Source organism: Sus scrofa, chromosome 13 (assembly GCF_000003025.6).
Source record: "Sus scrofa isolate TJ Tabasco breed Duroc chromosome 13, Sscrofa11.1, whole genome shotgun sequence".
NCBI classification, from domain to species: Eukaryota; Metazoa; Chordata; class Mammalia; order Artiodactyla; family Suidae; genus Sus; species Sus scrofa.
In genome coordinates, this window is record NC_010455.5 from 121,701,059 (window position 1) to 121,717,653 (window position 16,595).

At 39.8% G+C, this 16,595-nt stretch overlaps 1 protein-coding gene and 1 pseudogene across 17 annotated transcripts in view; both read left to right on the forward strand.

Moving 5' to 3' along the window:
- Window positions 1-16,595, forward strand: part of YEATS2 (YEATS domain containing 2) — a 108,309-nt gene that overhangs the window by 63,236 nt on the left and 28,478 nt on the right. For all 17 annotated transcript variants that reach the window (XM_021069912.1, XM_021069914.1, XM_003132559.6 and 14 more), the window contains 4 exons: window positions 9,575-9,833; window positions 12,197-12,358; window positions 13,860-14,083; window positions 14,837-14,995. In XM_021069912.1, the coding sequence (XP_020925571.1) occupies window positions 9,575-9,833; window positions 12,197-12,358; window positions 13,860-14,083; window positions 14,837-14,995 (804 nt within the window). The remainder of the gene's footprint in view (window positions 1-9,574; window positions 9,834-12,196; window positions 12,359-13,859; window positions 14,084-14,836; window positions 14,996-16,595) is intronic.
- LOC106506059 lies at window positions 47-4,992 on the forward strand (annotated as a pseudogene).

The window sequence follows — 16,595 nt, forward strand, 5'->3', positions numbered from 1 at the left end:
GGGTTAAGAATCTGACATTGTTATAAGCTGCGGCATAGGTGGCAGATGGATCTCAGATCTGGTGTTGCTGGCTTGGCTTAGGCCTCAGTTGCAGTTCCACTTCACCCCCTAGCCTGGGAACTTCCATATGCCACGGGTATGGCTGTAAAAAGAAAAAACAAAAAAGAGCTACATGTCTTCGTGCATCCTTTGTGCTAAAAAGTGCCAGAGTTTATAGCATGCTCTTTTTTATACGTTATTTGTAATCCTCAAGCAACCTTGCAAGGCGAATGTTTTTACCCCTATTTGACAAATAAGGAAACTGTGGCTCTGAGAGGTTAGCCAACTTCCTTGAGAGCATGCAGCTAATAAGTGATAGAGAGGCTTTTGCTCACGCTCCCCTTGTGGACTGGGGGGCTCTGGCCATAGCCTGTGGCTGGGAAGGGTGACAGAGAGACGAAGGTGCAGTGGTGGTGGTGGTGGGGAGATGTCAGGTAAGAACGAGCAGCCTGAGCAAACTATTGCCAAGGACCTGGTTATGACCAACTGTGAAGTGAGGGGCCACACTTACAACCAGGTACTTCAGTCTTTGGTTGGAAGCATCTTGCTCAGGTGTGTCGGTACTGAGCCTGTGTGAGGGAAAGGTGATGCCATGATGATGGAAGAGATGGGGGTGATTTTTAAGAAAGATAAAGGAATGTAGAAAGGTGTTGCCTTTTCCACCAGCATTTCGGTAAATAACTGTGTATGTTACTTCTCCTTTTTGAAGAGTGACCAGGACTGTATTGTCAAGGAAGGTGACTTGGTAAAAATGGACGTGGGAGTTCATATGGATGGCTGCATTGCTGATGTGGCTCACACTTCCATGGTTGATGTAGCTCTGGGGACCAAAGTAACCTGGTGGAAAGCAGATGTCATTAAGGCAGCTTACCTTTGTGCTGAAGCTGCCCTATACCCGGTCAGACCTGGAAACCAGAACCCACAAGTTGTCCACTCATTTAATTGCACTCTGATGGAAGATGTGCTGTCACACCAGCTGAAGCAGCATGTCATTGAGGGAGAGAAAACCATTAACCAGAATCCCATAGACCAGCAGAAGGACCATGAAAAACCCAAATTTAAGGTACATGAAGTAGATATTGTGGATGTTCTTGTCAGCTTAGGCCAGGTCAAGGCCAGGGATGTAGGACAGAGAGAGAACTGCCGTTTACAAATGAGACCCTTCTGAGTAGTTAAGATCTAAAAATGAAAACTTCACATGCCTCTTCAGTGAGGTCAAAAGGTGTTTTGATGCCATGCCCTTTACTTTTAAGACTGAAGATGGGAAGGCCTGCATGGGTGTGGTAGAGTGCGCCAAACATGAACTTCTACAGCCATTTAATGTTCTCTTTGAAAAGGAGGGTGAATATGTTGCCAGGTTTAACTTTAGTTCTGCTCATACTCAGTGGCACCACATGGATGACCAGTGATCCCTTTGAGCCTGACCTTTATGAGTCCGAGATGGAGGTCCAGGATACAGAGCTGAAGGTCCTCCTCTAGGGTTGTACAAGTTGGAAAACCCAGAAAAAGAAAAAAAGTCAGCCTCTAAGCCTGCCAAGAATGCCACCAGTGGGGAAACTTTAGAAGAAAATGAGGCTGGGAACAGAGGCGGGTCCCATCTCTTCAGCATGTCATTGCTGCCTCGTCCCTTCCCGCACACCCCAGGCTCTGTGAAGTGCAGTTCATCTTCTCTGTGCAGAATTGCCTGTCCTCATCCCAGTTCCCCAGCCCAGACCCCTCCCAACAACTGATTTTGGTCTTGGGAGGCTAGTCTTAGAGCCACTGAAGACTACTTGAAATAGAAAAGAGAAATTGAGTAATAAAATCAAGAGTCAGAATCCATCATCTCCCAGCCCCTCTTTCTAGCCTTTTTCTGCTAGTCTCTGCTTGGTGTGTGGCTCTATAGCGGAACAAGGAGGAGGATAAAGTAGCCACCACCACTAAAAATTTGGCTGAAGTTTTTATACCACTCCATCGTGAGCATTTTTCCATCTGTTGGAGCTCATTCCTCTCTTTAATCACTCCTCCCAGTATTTTATCAGGCCTCAAAATAGCTCTTTTTCAGATTGTTTTTCTTCAGAGGTTGCAGATTCCTTTTGTGATCCAGGCTTAGTAAATCTTGGTACTCATTTTTGTTCGGTAGGACTTTTTTTCCCCTCCACAAAGCTGTAAAGAAGTAATCCACCTTAGCCTTGTCCATTTCTTTGGTGTCAGTGGGGTTCTTCCCTTGCTCCACCTTAGAAACCTAAACTGGAAGCTTAACTATGGTTTTGTTCCCTGTTTGAAATATTTTGGCCTCCCTTCCTTGAAAGAAAGACTAGGAAGCAGAGGAGCAGACTGGGTGAAAAGACATAGCTCCTGGCTTTCTGAAGCTGTGGACTTGGATTGGATGAAACGAGGCACCCCCTAACTTAGGGGATTTTTAAACATGTTGGAAATAACATGGTGTTAAAATTTTGTATTTGCTTGTTAAAATAATAATAATAGTGAGTGGCAGAAAATTTAAACCCAGGTCTTCTGACTCAGAAACTCCCCATTCCAGAACTATTAAAATTTGGGAGTTCCCTAGTGATACAGTGGTTAGGATTTGGCACTTTGACCACTGTGGCAGTGAAAAGATCCCTGGTCTGGGAACTGAGATCCCACATCAAACCACTGCATGCTGCAGCTTTAAAAGAAAAGAAAAAAAAAAAAAAATGTGAGCCATTATCTGTAACCTAAAGCATGCTTTTAGAACATGCAGAGTTAACATCTCACTTTTAGGGAAGATATATCCTAAAGCTATTAAGAATATTATGTGAAGTGCTTGTTTTAAAATTTAAAATAAGAAAAGGTTTTAGACATTTTAGTTAGTCTAGATAGCTACCTATAGATCAAGTTAAAAATTCATGGTTTTATAAGTAGTTCTAAAATCTGTAGGAGTTCATTAACCACTTTGCCAAACTTATCTGGTCATAAGGCTAACTGATGATTTAAAATATGCAGGTACTAAGGCCCCTATCTCAGATTTATTGAATCGTAATCTTCTTGGAGGCCCTGGGAATCTGGATTTTTAACAAACTCTCCTATTGACTCATATGATTAGGCAAATTTAGGAACCATAGAACTATAGCCTCAAATTTGACTCTGGGGCTCCATAGCCAGAATCATTAAGACAGGCAACTCCCAGCTACTTCCTGATGCTCCCTCTGTTGTCTTGGCCTCGGGGATAAGCATTTCGATGAAGTCCTTTTGTGAATCGGTTATTGTCACCTGGACTTTACATCCTGTGTGTTCTTCAAAATCTATTTTGCTTCCCTTAGAAGTGCATGGCATATTACTGATTTAAGTTTTTGAATGATTACAGCATTGCTCTTTATGCTCAGAAGTTCTGATAAGTTTCTACTTTTTGCCACTTTTTGCATTTTGCAAATCTGCTCACTCAGTAATGCTGAACAACTGAATTGGCTTTCTTATCACATTGCCTCCTACCTAATGGCAAAATAGGACCAAGAGGAAGTGGATAGGCTTGTGCTAGAATGCCCTAAATAAGGTGCAAGAGCACCTGATAAGAAAAGCCGCAGAGGGCTGTGAACAAAACTGCAGAGAAGCAGCAGACCGTGAGAAAAGACATCACTGTCTACCCAGGAAATTTAGTACGTGCTTTGGACTCAAGAGTAGGAGCTATCTGCAAGACTGTCCCTGGTTGTTGCTGAGGCGCAGTCTAAGAAAGAATGCCAGAAAACAGAAGGGTGAACAGAATAGTACTGTTTTACCTAATGCACAACTTCGGAGTAATAGAAGCACAACTTATCTTTTTCATAAAAGTAGAGAGAGGTGCTGCTTTTGACATGAAAAGAGACAACTGAGGAATTGGGGTGGGTTCATATGGAAAGGAAGCAGTGTGGTATAGTTAAAAGAGCGTGAGCTTTGGAATTAGAGCTTGCTGCCATTTCAGATCCCAGCCACTCATTCATTATGTGAGCTGGGCATATTTATCTCTCAACCTTGTTTTTTCATCTAATAAAAGGGGAAGATATCCTCTACTTGGCAGAGTTGTGGGAGAATTAAAAATCATAGTATATGGAGGACGTAGCACAGAGCAGGTACTAAGTGATAACAGCTGATGTTATATGAGGACCAGTCCTGTGTGTATGTGCATGAGTACCATGTGATAGTGCCTGTCATTGAGAACTAAATCATAAGTGGCTACATTTTTCAATATCTAGAGGAAAATATGATGCATACAGACTCCTCACCTTCAAGTTGCTAAAGAAGATTCTGACATTCACAGGTCTGTACAGGGCACAGGGAGGGCAGGAATAGAAGTACTGAATCAAAGCTTGAATCGAAGTATATATAACATACAGAACAAAGATGTCTGCTCTGTGAAACTAGAGGGAAATTCAGAATGCAGAGAGAAGAGCTGTGGAAGCTGTGGGAAGGGGAAGAGAACAGTTGGTAGGTGAGTTCGGGCTCTAGGCCAAAATGCTGTGTTTAAAAAAAATAATAGTAAGTTGGGGTTACAGTGTCCTACTTAGGAAACTTCCTTGTAGTGTCTCTAGACAGCTTGTCATAGGGTTTTTCCCAGTAGATTGCCAGACTTCCTCATTCTCGGTGTTTTAGGATAAACATTAGGGGTGGGTTGGTGCATCTTGTGAGTGCTTTGCTCCTGGTGGACAAGCTCTGCTAATAAAATCTGTCCTCCTGTGGCCAGCGTGGGACACCATGCTTTATTTGGCTCTTGGAGAGATTGGATGTGCCATATTCTGGACATTTTGAAGCAGCTGACTATGAGAATAGAGGTTGGCACAAGGAGGGAAAAGCAAGTCAGATGCATAGGGTTTGGGGAAAGAAATTAGGTTCACATATGTCTTAATTTCCTTTTTTAAAAAATTGAAGTAGATAGGAGTTCCCCTTGTGGCACAATGGAAACAAATCTGACTAGCATCCATGAGGACACAGGTTTCATCCCTGTGCTCACTCAGTGGGTTAAGGATCTAGCTTTGTCGAGCTGTGGTGTAGGTCAGCAGCTGTACCTCTGATTTGACCCCTAGCCTGGGATATGGCCCTTAAAAGACATTAATAAATAAAATAAAATTGAAATAGAGTTGGTGTATAATATTATATGAGTTACAGGTATTAATGTAGTGATTCACAATTTTTAAAGGTTATACTCCATTTACAGTTATTTTAAAATATTTACTGCACTATGTTGTACATGTTTTATACCTAATTGTACTTCTTTTTTGTGGCCATGCCCATGACATGTGGAAGTTCCTGGGCCAGGGATTGAAACTTGTACCATAGCACTGGCTGCAACAGTGACAACAGTGGATCCTTAACCCACTGCACCACGAGGGAACTCCCATTTGTACCTCTTGATCCCCCGCCCCTACGCTGCCTGTCCTCCCTTTTTTCTCCCCACTGGTAACCACCAGTTTGTTCTCTATACATGCAAGTTTGCTTCTTTTTTGTTCTATTCTCTAGTTCATTGTATTTGTTTAGATTCCGTATACAAGTGATACCACATGTAAGCATTATTATCCTTTAAGATCTTTGCTTTCTTTGTTAATTTAGGAACATGAAAGTAGATTATGTGTAATTTACCTTAGGAAGTACATTATTAAGTTTGAAATATTTAGGAAATGTAAAAAAAGACTCTATTTTGTTGCTCTGTTGTTTTCAAATTTTGGTTTTCAGCTTATGCACTAAGGTAGTCACTTCATCTCATGCCACCATATTCACATTTCTGGCCAGCAGAAAGAGAGAAGAGGAAGGGGGCCAGAGAGAGCCATAACCCAAAAGTTGCACTCATTACTCTGTTCACATCCCTTTAGTCAGAAATTAGATGTCAAACCCATGTGTAAAGGGGTTGGGAAATATAGTTGGTATTCTGTGTGACCATGTGCCTAACTGAAAATTGGGGGCTCTGTCATTGTGGGAGAAAAGCAAAGAATACATATTGGGGTTCAACTAGCAGTTTCTGGCATACCTTAAAAATAGTTTTCTCCATCAAGAAACTTGTTTTCATTAATGCACAGAAAAGTTCTTGATTAGTGAGAAGTTGGTTTACCTCCACATTTCTAGGGAGAAGGAGTATGCCCAGCCAGCTCTGCAGCCATAGCCACACTCCTTGTAGTCTATAGAATGAGGCTTATGCAGTCAGAATAAAGAGATTCGGATAATCATCAGGGATTGTTTTAACCAAGACAGGTTAGCTGGGAGAATTTCTCTTCTCCATTCTAGGTAAACTTGCTTCCCCCACCTCCTGCCCCGAATTGAGTCGCTGATTCTTTTGTTTCTTCCTTCTTCCTTCACCTTCCTTAAATCTATGCACAAGTAGACTATTGTAACTAATCCTTCATGTCCATTACTCGGTCTCAGCAGATGTTAGCATTTCTCAAAGCAGGTACCAGATGTTATCTACACTGTTTTCTGTTGTATTAACTGAATCCAGGGTTTAAAATCACAGCCTTCTGCCCTGGTCAAATCCTGAAGACCGTGACCGATGTTTATGCTTCGGCTCTGCCCTGAGTCTCTCTGTAGCCTCAAAAATGACCATTCTTCAGTTAATAGTAACAGGTGTGCTGGCTGCTGCTGTCATTTCATTTACTGTTTACATCATGCTGCTGGGCATTTTAGAAGCTTTCTCTCATTTATGCTTCATGATCTTATGAGATAAATATTATCCATATCTTAGAGATGAGGCATCTAGAGCCAAAGCTCAAAGAGGTTAAGTAACCGTCCAGCTACTAACTGGTGGAACAAAAGTGGGAAAGCATGACTGACTGACTGCTAATAAAAACCCAGACTCTTTTCTTCTGTGTTGCACTGTGGTTTATAATGATTAGAGGTCCATTTTCTTTACATCAGCCATATTATCCAAGCACATGGCAAGTGTATTTTACTGTATTTGCTCTCCTTGAAAAGGAACCATGTGTGATCTAGTAATTATTTTAACTTAAAAATCCCATTCATAAGTTGCATTATGATCTATCATTTTGTTTTACCTCTTAAGGAATCCTGTTTTTTGGTTTTGTTTTGTTTTTTTAGGGCCGCCCTTGGGGCACATGGAGGTTCTCTGGCTAGGGTTCTAATCAGAGCCGTAGCCGCCAGCCTGCACCACAGCCACAGCAATGTCAGATCCAAGCCATGTCTGCAACCTATTTTATACCACAGCTCATGGCAATGCTGAATCCTTAACCCACTGAGCAAGGCCAGGGATCAAACCCACAACCTCATGGTTCCTGGTTGGATTCGTTTCTGCTGCACCACAACGGGGACTCCCGGAACCTTTTTTTTTTTTTTTTTTTGGTCTTTTTGCCTTTTCTAGGGCTGCACCTGCGGCATATGGAGGTTCCCAGGCTAGGGGTTTAGTGGGAACTGTAGCTGCCAAGCCTACGCCACAGCCACAGCAATGCGGGATCTGAGCCGCGTCTGCAACCTACACCACAGCTCATGGCAATGCTGGATCCTTAACCCACTGAGCAAGGCCAAGGATCGAACCCACAACCTCATGGTTCTTAGATTCGTTAACCACTGAGCCACAACGGGAACTCCTGTTACTTTTTTAATTTGGAAAGATTCTAAAATTTCAGTAAAATATGGAGAATAATATAATTGATGCCTATGTATCCTCCACCATAAATTACCATGTTTGTACTTAGTTCAAATCATTTTTTTCTCCAAATAAAACATGACTGATAAAGTTGAAGTCTACTTTGTTCTTCCCCAAAGCAACAGTCATAAATTTGGATGTGTAGCTTTATAGGCCATACTTTTTATCATAAGTATATAGCCATAGGTAACTTTCAGTGTTGTGTGTTTTGAAGATTTGCGTAAAAGATATTTATACTCATATTTTTCTGCAACTCTCCTTTCACTCAGTATTAGTACTTTCATAGTCTGTTGTGATTTCCAGTTCATTTTTACTAATGTATGGTATTCCATTGTCTTATACCAGAATTTATCCATTTTTCTGTCTATAGACATTAAGCATGTTACATGTTGTAGACATTAAAATTGTTTACAAATTACAAATAATGCTACCATAGACTATGTATGTGTGTTCCCTTGAGCACATGTCTAAGAGTTCTCTGGATATATTCCTTAAAGCAGAGTTGCTGCAATAGTGGGGTTTGTGAATTTTCAATTGTGGTGGATAACCTGGTACCCCTCTGGAGTGGCTGTACAAATTTACCTTTATACCTGCAGTGAACAAAAGTTCATGTTTTCCCATATCCTCTAGCTTTGGTATTACCAGGCTTTAAAGATTTCCTCTCTGGTCTGATGGTTGAAAATTACTTCCTTTTTTATCCTTTTTACCTTTAGAAGGCAGATCTTTTGCCGAGAACTTCTTTTTATGAAATAGAATTGAGAAGTGGGAAACACTGCCCCAGTTTTCCGTATTTGTTTCTTCTAATTTAACCTCCTGCTATTGACTGTGTTTTAAAAGAGATCCATAGTATTTTCTTACCTGAGAGAGTTCACTGTACAGTATTTTCAGAGCCAAGTATTTCTAGCTTTCATAATTTGGGTGCCAGGATGTTTTCCTTTTTTAATTCAATTAAAAATTTACTAGCTTACTTTCAAGGAAAGGAATGATTAGAAGGATATAGAAAAAGATAATTTTTCTTAAAAGTCAGTTGGAAGACGTGTCATCTGTTAAACTATATAATAAGTGACATGAATTATTAGACGTTATAGAGATGAAGAAATAATTGCTTCAGATGGGGATAACACAGAACGGGTTACTGAAGAGGTGATATTTAAAAGTGTATAGTGGATAACTTCATTCACATTGTAAATATTGCTGATGAAAATTTAGTTTATGTAGCGGTGCAAAACATTGTGGAAACCATGAACTTAATTTCCTTTGACAAATTTTGTTGTTACTTTAGTGGTACATATAATAAATGTAATTTCTCACCAAAAAAAATAAAAATAGTGTATAGTGGAGTTTATAGTTTGAATATTGGAATGTCTATTGCATAGTTGTTCATAATGTGAAATTTAAAATTACCTAAGTATCCATTCAGTAGTGAAATATTTACATAGATTATGATATATTTATTCTAATAATTATTTTTTGGTTGTTTAAAAATGTTTTTGAAAACTAATTTTGGAAATGCTTGTAACATGATGTTAAATTTAAAAATCACAAAACTTTGTTTTTATATTATATATTGTTTTTATTTTATATATTAAGAATCAGAAGTAAATACTACATTAAAATATTAAGAGATTATTTCTGGATGAGTAGAGTTTTTTCTCTGTATTTCCTAAGTTTCTTAAAAAAAAAAACACACACACATTACTTTTTATAATTAAAACAAGTTATAGATAGTTGTTGGAGTTAAGACAAAAGCTGTAACCTTTTATTGTAATAGTCTTCAAACTGAAGAAATACTGCTGTTCACCTCCTAGGTAGCATTTCTAGATGATTGAATTAGAGTCCTTGTGTTATCACTAGGACTTTGCTTTGTTCTTTGCTGGAACAGAGTGACTATGCTACTTTAAGACCTCAAAGTACTGTGAGAAGAAGCAGTGCTAGATTCTCCTCTATTTTGAACAGGTTGTTGGGGTGCCAGTTGGGTCTACTCTACCTTCAACAGTGAAGCAGGCTGTGGCAATCAGTGGTGGCCAGATCCTGGTAGCTAAGGCGAGCTCATCTGTCACCAAAGCAGTTGGTCCAAAGCAAGTTGTGACCCAAGGAGTTGCCAAGGCAATCGTGAGCGGAGGTGGAGGAACCATTGTCGCCCAGCCGGTGCAAGCCTTAACCAAGGCTCAGGTCACAGCTGCTGGCCCTCAGAAAAGTGGATCCCAGGGTTCAGGTAACTGCTACTAGTTGGACGCCCTTTCAGCAGCAGCCCCTTGCAAAATGCCCTGTGCTAGTGATTTGATATGCTGTTTGGTTCTCTCTAGGAAAACCTAGTAAATTGATGTTATAAAGAATATATAAAAACATGTTAATCTTTTCCATGTAACATCTTATGTAGAGGTCCTTAGGGCTTTTACATTAAGAGGTGTGTGTGCGTGCCTGTGTGTTTTAGCAAGAATAATAAAAATAGAGAGTATTTCTTGATACTGCTTTCAGAGCTGAAGAGTAATTCTCATTTGTCCTTATTTCCGCTTTGGGTTATATTTCAGACTTAAAATCTTGGTGTTGTCATTTGCGAGCAGCATTTTAAGATACTTGACTAAGGCATTCTCTACTAAACAAAAGTTTAAACATTTTAAATATGTTTTAGTCCTTGATTATTCCTGTGAGAGCATGAAGAAATACCTCTAAGGGATTAGATATTTACTCATATTTGAAGGTCCTGATGAGACCAAAGGATGGTTGCAGTGGAAGGATAGAAAGGTAGTGGATGTCAAAATAAAGATTTCAGAGGTGAAGAACTGGTGATTACAAGCTTGTGGCATTAAAAGTGAGTGAGATGGACTGGAACAAGTGATCTCTTTGTAGTTGGGAAGATCAAGCTCTGAGAAAGCAGAGGATTGAGTACATTGTCTACAATGCTGTCACTGAAAAGGTTGGTCTTTAGCAGAGAATGCAGTTCTTTGAGGCAGGAGTCTGCCTTTAGCAATTGAGGGGGAAGTGACTTAGGAGTTCAATAAATGAGAGAGAGAAGATGATACAGATGATGTTAAACTGAGATGATGACACTCAGTTTATTATCAGTCCCTGAGTATGAGCCTCAAAGGAAGTGGGGCCTTTTTTCTTTTTTTTCCAGAGTGAGGGGTCATGATGGTCTGAAAGCCAAGCTGGAGAGCAAAAAGTCTCTCCTGGTCCTAGCCCTCAGACATTGGGGTAAGACAGAAAACAGCTCCTACTGGAGGGGTGCTGGGGGAGTCCTACCTTCAGATGACTGACATGTTTAATTACCACAAAAAGGAGATAATGTTCAAGGAGATGGAGGTTCTAGAGGGTGTTATGATCACAACAGGAATTCCGAGGGGGGCGCAGTAAATAAGTTAGGGAAGAAGGAACGAATGAGGAGATGGGTTCAGATTAGGGACTCTGAGCAGTGTGGAGATGGGACTGCTGGTGCAGGTGGCATGGCTGCTATGCAGTGTGTAAGATGGGGTTGTTATAACGGAGAGGGATGACCCTCAGTTTCATATCAGTCCCTGGTATCTGGGGGCAGCTTCTAGGGTTCCTGCCTCCCAAAGCTTTGACAGTGAAGTGGTGATGAGGCACTGAGAGTCCTTTCCCTGTGGTGACACCCACGGTTCTGTAGGCTTCATTTCACGGAGATTTGAATTCACAGTGACTGCAGAAAGTTTTTGTGGTTAGAGGTTTTACAGCCATGTACATCGAGAATTAAACTCTAAGGGGTAAGCGAAAATCTTGACATAGGTGAGACTTTAAAAAAATGGATTATAGTTTTACAGGATATGTGCTAGTTGTTGACTGTAGCATTTTTTTTAGTTCTTAGAAAGTGAGCAAAGCTAGAAGTTGTTTCAAATCAGTAGATTCAACCATTACTAGAAATTGACATAAAGGGTCTTTAAACAATGGGGAGGGGGTGTACTCATCCATAGAGAGTCAGTGATCATTTCATTGATCATCTAAAGCACAGTACTGTTAAGAGTAAAAAGAGTCATATTTATAATTACATTGGGACATAAGTATAAATTGTAACTGTTTTGGGAAAACCAGGACATATGGTCCCCCACTTAACATACAGATATGAATTTCTTTTTTTCCTTTTTTGCTTTTTAGGGCCGCACTGGCGGCATATGGAGGTTCTCAGGCTGGGGGTTGAATCAGAGCTATAGCTGCTGGCCTACAACACAGCCACAGCAACGCAGGACCCAAGCCACATCTGCAGCCTACACCACAGCTCATGGTAACACCAGATCCTTAACACACTGAGCAAGGCCAGAGATTGAACCCGAGTCCTCAAGGATGCTTAGATTCATTAACTGCTGAGCCATGATGGGAACTCTCAGATATGAATTTCTTAATAGTTTATAGCAAGCTCTTCTATTATGTAAACTTTTTAATTAATAATTAAGAATCTCAGCCTTTAAAGCATTGTGCATCTAGGAAGCAAACTGTAGAGCTTATTGCTTGTTAGTGTTTTTAGGTAAGTATTTTATTACTGTGTGTGTTTTAATTTTAGAGATAACGGTGCCCTCAGTTCCAATTTATCTTACTGTTTTTTCTTTTCTTTTTTCCCCTTTTTAGTAATGGCAACGCTGCAGCTACCAGCCACTAATTTGGCCAACTTGGCAAATTTGCCGCCTGGCACTAAACTCTACCTTACCACGAACAGCAAGAACCCTTCAGGAAAAGGCAAACTGCTGCTGATCCCTCAAGGAGCCATCCTGCGGGCTACCAACAATGCTAGTTAGTCCATCATTATATCATTTGGTTCTTTGGTCTCTGGGTATGTTCATCTCATCCACCAGAAGTGCATTTCTTACCTGTTCCAGGAAGCATATTCATAGCTCTCTTTGGTGGTAGAATGCTAGCATTTGTCCAGATGTATTTAAAATTGTACACATATTTTAACTAGAAGTGGCTTTAAATAATCATAGTTTTAGGAGGTGATACTATTGTCTTAGATTTATCTATTCAGTTTGGTGGGATCAGGAACAAATTACACTAAAGAAGTACGGCTAGTGAGGCAGTTTTGGGAGAATGCTGTCTCTGTGAGTTTGGGGAATCAGGATGTCTGTGGTTTATCTTTCTCTGGCCAGGTGGTCCATGGCTTAGGTGTCTGTTAGTTCATCTTGCCTTGGAGAATCAGTCTGAGTTTTTACCTTAGTGATGTTATCTCCAAGAGTGATTTTAACACATTAATTCTGTTGTTGACAAGAGCAATTTTAGTACATTAACGATGTTAACAACAGCAGTTTTAATCACCTGACCCTGGTTGATTAATGTTCACTTAGCACAGGATTGAGGTCAGAGGAGACAAGAAAGGGAGTAAAATTTTGGATAGCGAGATTCATCATAAACTCAACAGAGGAACTCGGTTTTAGGGGGTTAGGAGGACTCCCTTTCAAAAGCTGGTCACCATTTTGTTTATGGACTGTAACGGGCGATTTCTACTCTCACCCTGGTATTTTTTCCTCCTACCTAAGCAATGGTGTATCAAAAATTTAGATATATAAGAAAAAGAAAAAGTATTCCAAAATTCATCCAGAGAGCTACTTGGATTTTCATTTATATGTATAATATATAAATTACCAGAAGGGAAGTTAATCCAAAGGCTTCAAAGTGGAATTTGAAAAGCAAAAAAGAATGGGGCTCAGAGTTCCCTTGCCTGCAGCTCGGATCTGATCCCTAGCCCAGGAACTCCGTATGCCACAGGGCAGCCAAAAAAGGAAATTTAAAAGATAAATGGGGCTCTGGAGTCATTCTGAATATGAGGAAAGTCTTAAATTTTTTTTCCAGAGCAGGGGGAGACAGAAAAGATAGAGTACTGTAAAATTACACTGAATTCCAGCAGTTTCACTGAAATTGAATCAGATGCCAGAAAGTTTGAGAGCACTTAACTGAACACATTCTAAGTGTTGATTAAAAGCACTGGGTTAGGAAATGTACCAGACTCTCTCTTGATCTTCCTCAGCTAAGCCAAAACACTTGTCAAAGATAAGTTTTCATTGCAGCACTGAGAGCCGAACTAGTTGACCATCATTCAGTCAAAAGTAAATAAATTTGTCTTTAGCACTAGGAAATCTTCTCTCTTGTCACACACTCAGTTTATTATAAAAAAGAAGAAATGAAGGAAAGAAAAGGAATGGAGCCGTAAAAGAAACATCTCTCTGAGCTCATCTGTTTTTTTCTGTTAAGCCTTCTATAAATACTTTTTTGATGATGCTATCATTTGTTGTGTCTTCAGACCTCCAGTCTGGCTCAGCTGGTGGTGGTGGTGGTGGTGGTGGTGGCGGTGGTGGCGGCGGTGGTGGTGGCGGTAGTGGCGGCGGCAGCAGCGGTGGTGGAGGTGGAGGTGGAGGTAGTAGCAACACTGGAGGAGGAGGAACAGCAGCCCAAAGCCCCGCGGGCCCTGGAGGGATATCCCAGCACCTGACGTACACGTCTTACATCCTCAAGCAAACCCCCCAGGTATGGTCATTTCTGATCTGTTAAATCATTTAGTTACTTGATATCTGCCTTTGATTATAGTGGATTTACCTTTATAGCTCTGGGATCAAGGGTCAGTACTAACATTTTAGCCATGTTAGAAATCTGTCATTTTAGGCTTGCTTTATTTTCAGAGGAAAGTAGGTGCAGATTCAGACTTAAGTAACTTATCCAAGATTGCACTGCTAAGCCAGTGGTAGAGTTTGGATTTAAACCCAGATCTTTCTGAAAGGTTTTTGCTATGCTTTTGCCTCTTATGGATTTGGAAAAGTATTAATGTGCAGTTGAAATTTTTCTTTAGATGGGAGTAACCAAAGAAATAGTATAAAGTTATGGTATTCAGAACTATCTTGGATCCAATATTAGGAACAGGTTTCTGCCGCCTTTCCCCTCGTTGCTAGTCTTGTCTTCTCTCTCAGGAAGGTAATGGAATTTTGGTTCCAGATGTTCTTAGTGAGACAGGTGGATAGTTAACAGTCTGAACGATTAAATCCACCTATGAGGACTAGATTGTAAAACTTCAGTTTCTAACAGCCTGCCCTCTAACAACAGTACAAAATGCGAGGAGCAGGGATAACTAGTGGCAGTGACACTGAGACCAGAGCTGTTCTTTTCAGTTATTTTAATTGAGTTGAAGGGGAGCTTATAATGTGGGACCTTGTGTTTTAAAGGATCAGAATAAGTCATTTGAATTTAACAAATTACTGATTAAGTCTTCATTTCTTTGTAACATAGGGCACATTTTTAGTTGGCCAGCCGTCACCGCAGACATCTGGAAAACAGCTGACTACGGGGTCAGTGGTCCAAGGAACACTGGGAGTCAGCACATCTTCTGCACAAGGACAGCAAACGTTAAAAGTTATCTCTGGACAAAAAACCACTTTGTTTACCCAGGTAAATACACACACACACACGCACACACACACACACCCCCAAATATGTGGTAGTCATGGCATTTACTTAAAATATTTAAAGCTTATCTCTTTCCACAAACAAATTATGGTTGCATAAGAAAAGAAGCAGTAACATAGTAAAGAAAAATGAGAGTAAAATCTTAAGATTTGGGAAAATTTAAGTAGAATGAGAAGATGATACCAGGGAGTAATTTAGCTATGCAAACAGTAATGACCTATATATTGAATAAAATTTGTGAAAGCAAAATAAGAAGGATGATCACTTATAAAATCCACACTATATGTGAGAGGAGAAAAATAACCACATAATATTTTCTTAGAAGAAATGAAGATTTTCTTGACCGTTCATTCCAAAATGTCTCTGGAGGGACTTCATATATAGGAGATTCTGAATAGTGCTATAGGTAATTTCAGCCACAGTGTCCATATAGAAAGTAAACACTGAGGGAGTTTGGTGTGTGTTTCTACAGCTTCTTTCGTATAGGTGAAGAATGACAGGGAATTGTAACGGGGTGAAGGAAATCATAATCATCCTCAGGGGACTCTGTAGCTAAACCTCAAGAACTTACACATGAAACAAGGTGTGGAAGGCTATAGACGGTATAATGCCATTATCAACAAACAGGGCACTTTTTATGACTGTATGTAGATCAGTTCCCAAAGCACGAAACTAATATTGAATTTTTGTCAAATGCCTTTTCTCTCTCTCTTGAGAGGTCATGTGATTTTTCTTTTTCAGTTTGTTAATGTGGTGAATTACATTGGTTTTTTTAAATGTTAAACCAACTTTGCCTTCCTGGATTAAACCCGACTTTGTAGTTTATGTCTGTTTTTGGTATCAGAGTAATGTTGGCCTCATAAAATGAGTTGGAAATTTTTACCTCCTCTTTACTTTTTTGGGAAGCCTTTATGTCGACTTGGTATTATTTCTTCCTTAACTTTACACTAGTAAAACCATAATGGCCTGGAGTTTTCCTAATTGGGAAGGTTTTTAACTATAATTTCAATTTATTTAATACACATATGACTGACTATTCCGGTTATTTATTTTGTCTTGAGGAAGCTTGGTAGTTTATATCTTTAAACGAATTTATTACATCTAAGTAGTCAAATTTCTTGGCACAAACTTGTTCATAATTTTCCCTTATTATCTTTTTAATGTCTTCAGAATCTTTAGTGATGTCCCCTTTTTCATTATCAATTTTGATAATTATATGTCTTTTTTTCTTGATCAGTCTATCTGGAGATTTATCAATTTTATGATCTTTTCAAATTATCAGCATTTGGTTTCCATAAGTACTAATTTGTCTTTGGTCAGATGCTCTTTGCTGTTTCAAACAGATGCGAGGCCCTGAAATTCTTCAGGCAATTCTCTAAAATCTTAGCTAATTTCTTCTATCCTGCTTATGTTGCAGCCAATGCAGTGACTTTCTGTTCTTCCAAAGCTGAGATGTTTTCTGTTGCCTTTTATTAAAGTACAATTTACATAGAATAGTGAACAGATCACAAGGGTACTGCCTAGTGAGTTTTGGCAAATGTATATGCTCTTGCAAGCATCATCCCAATCAAGATATTCAGCA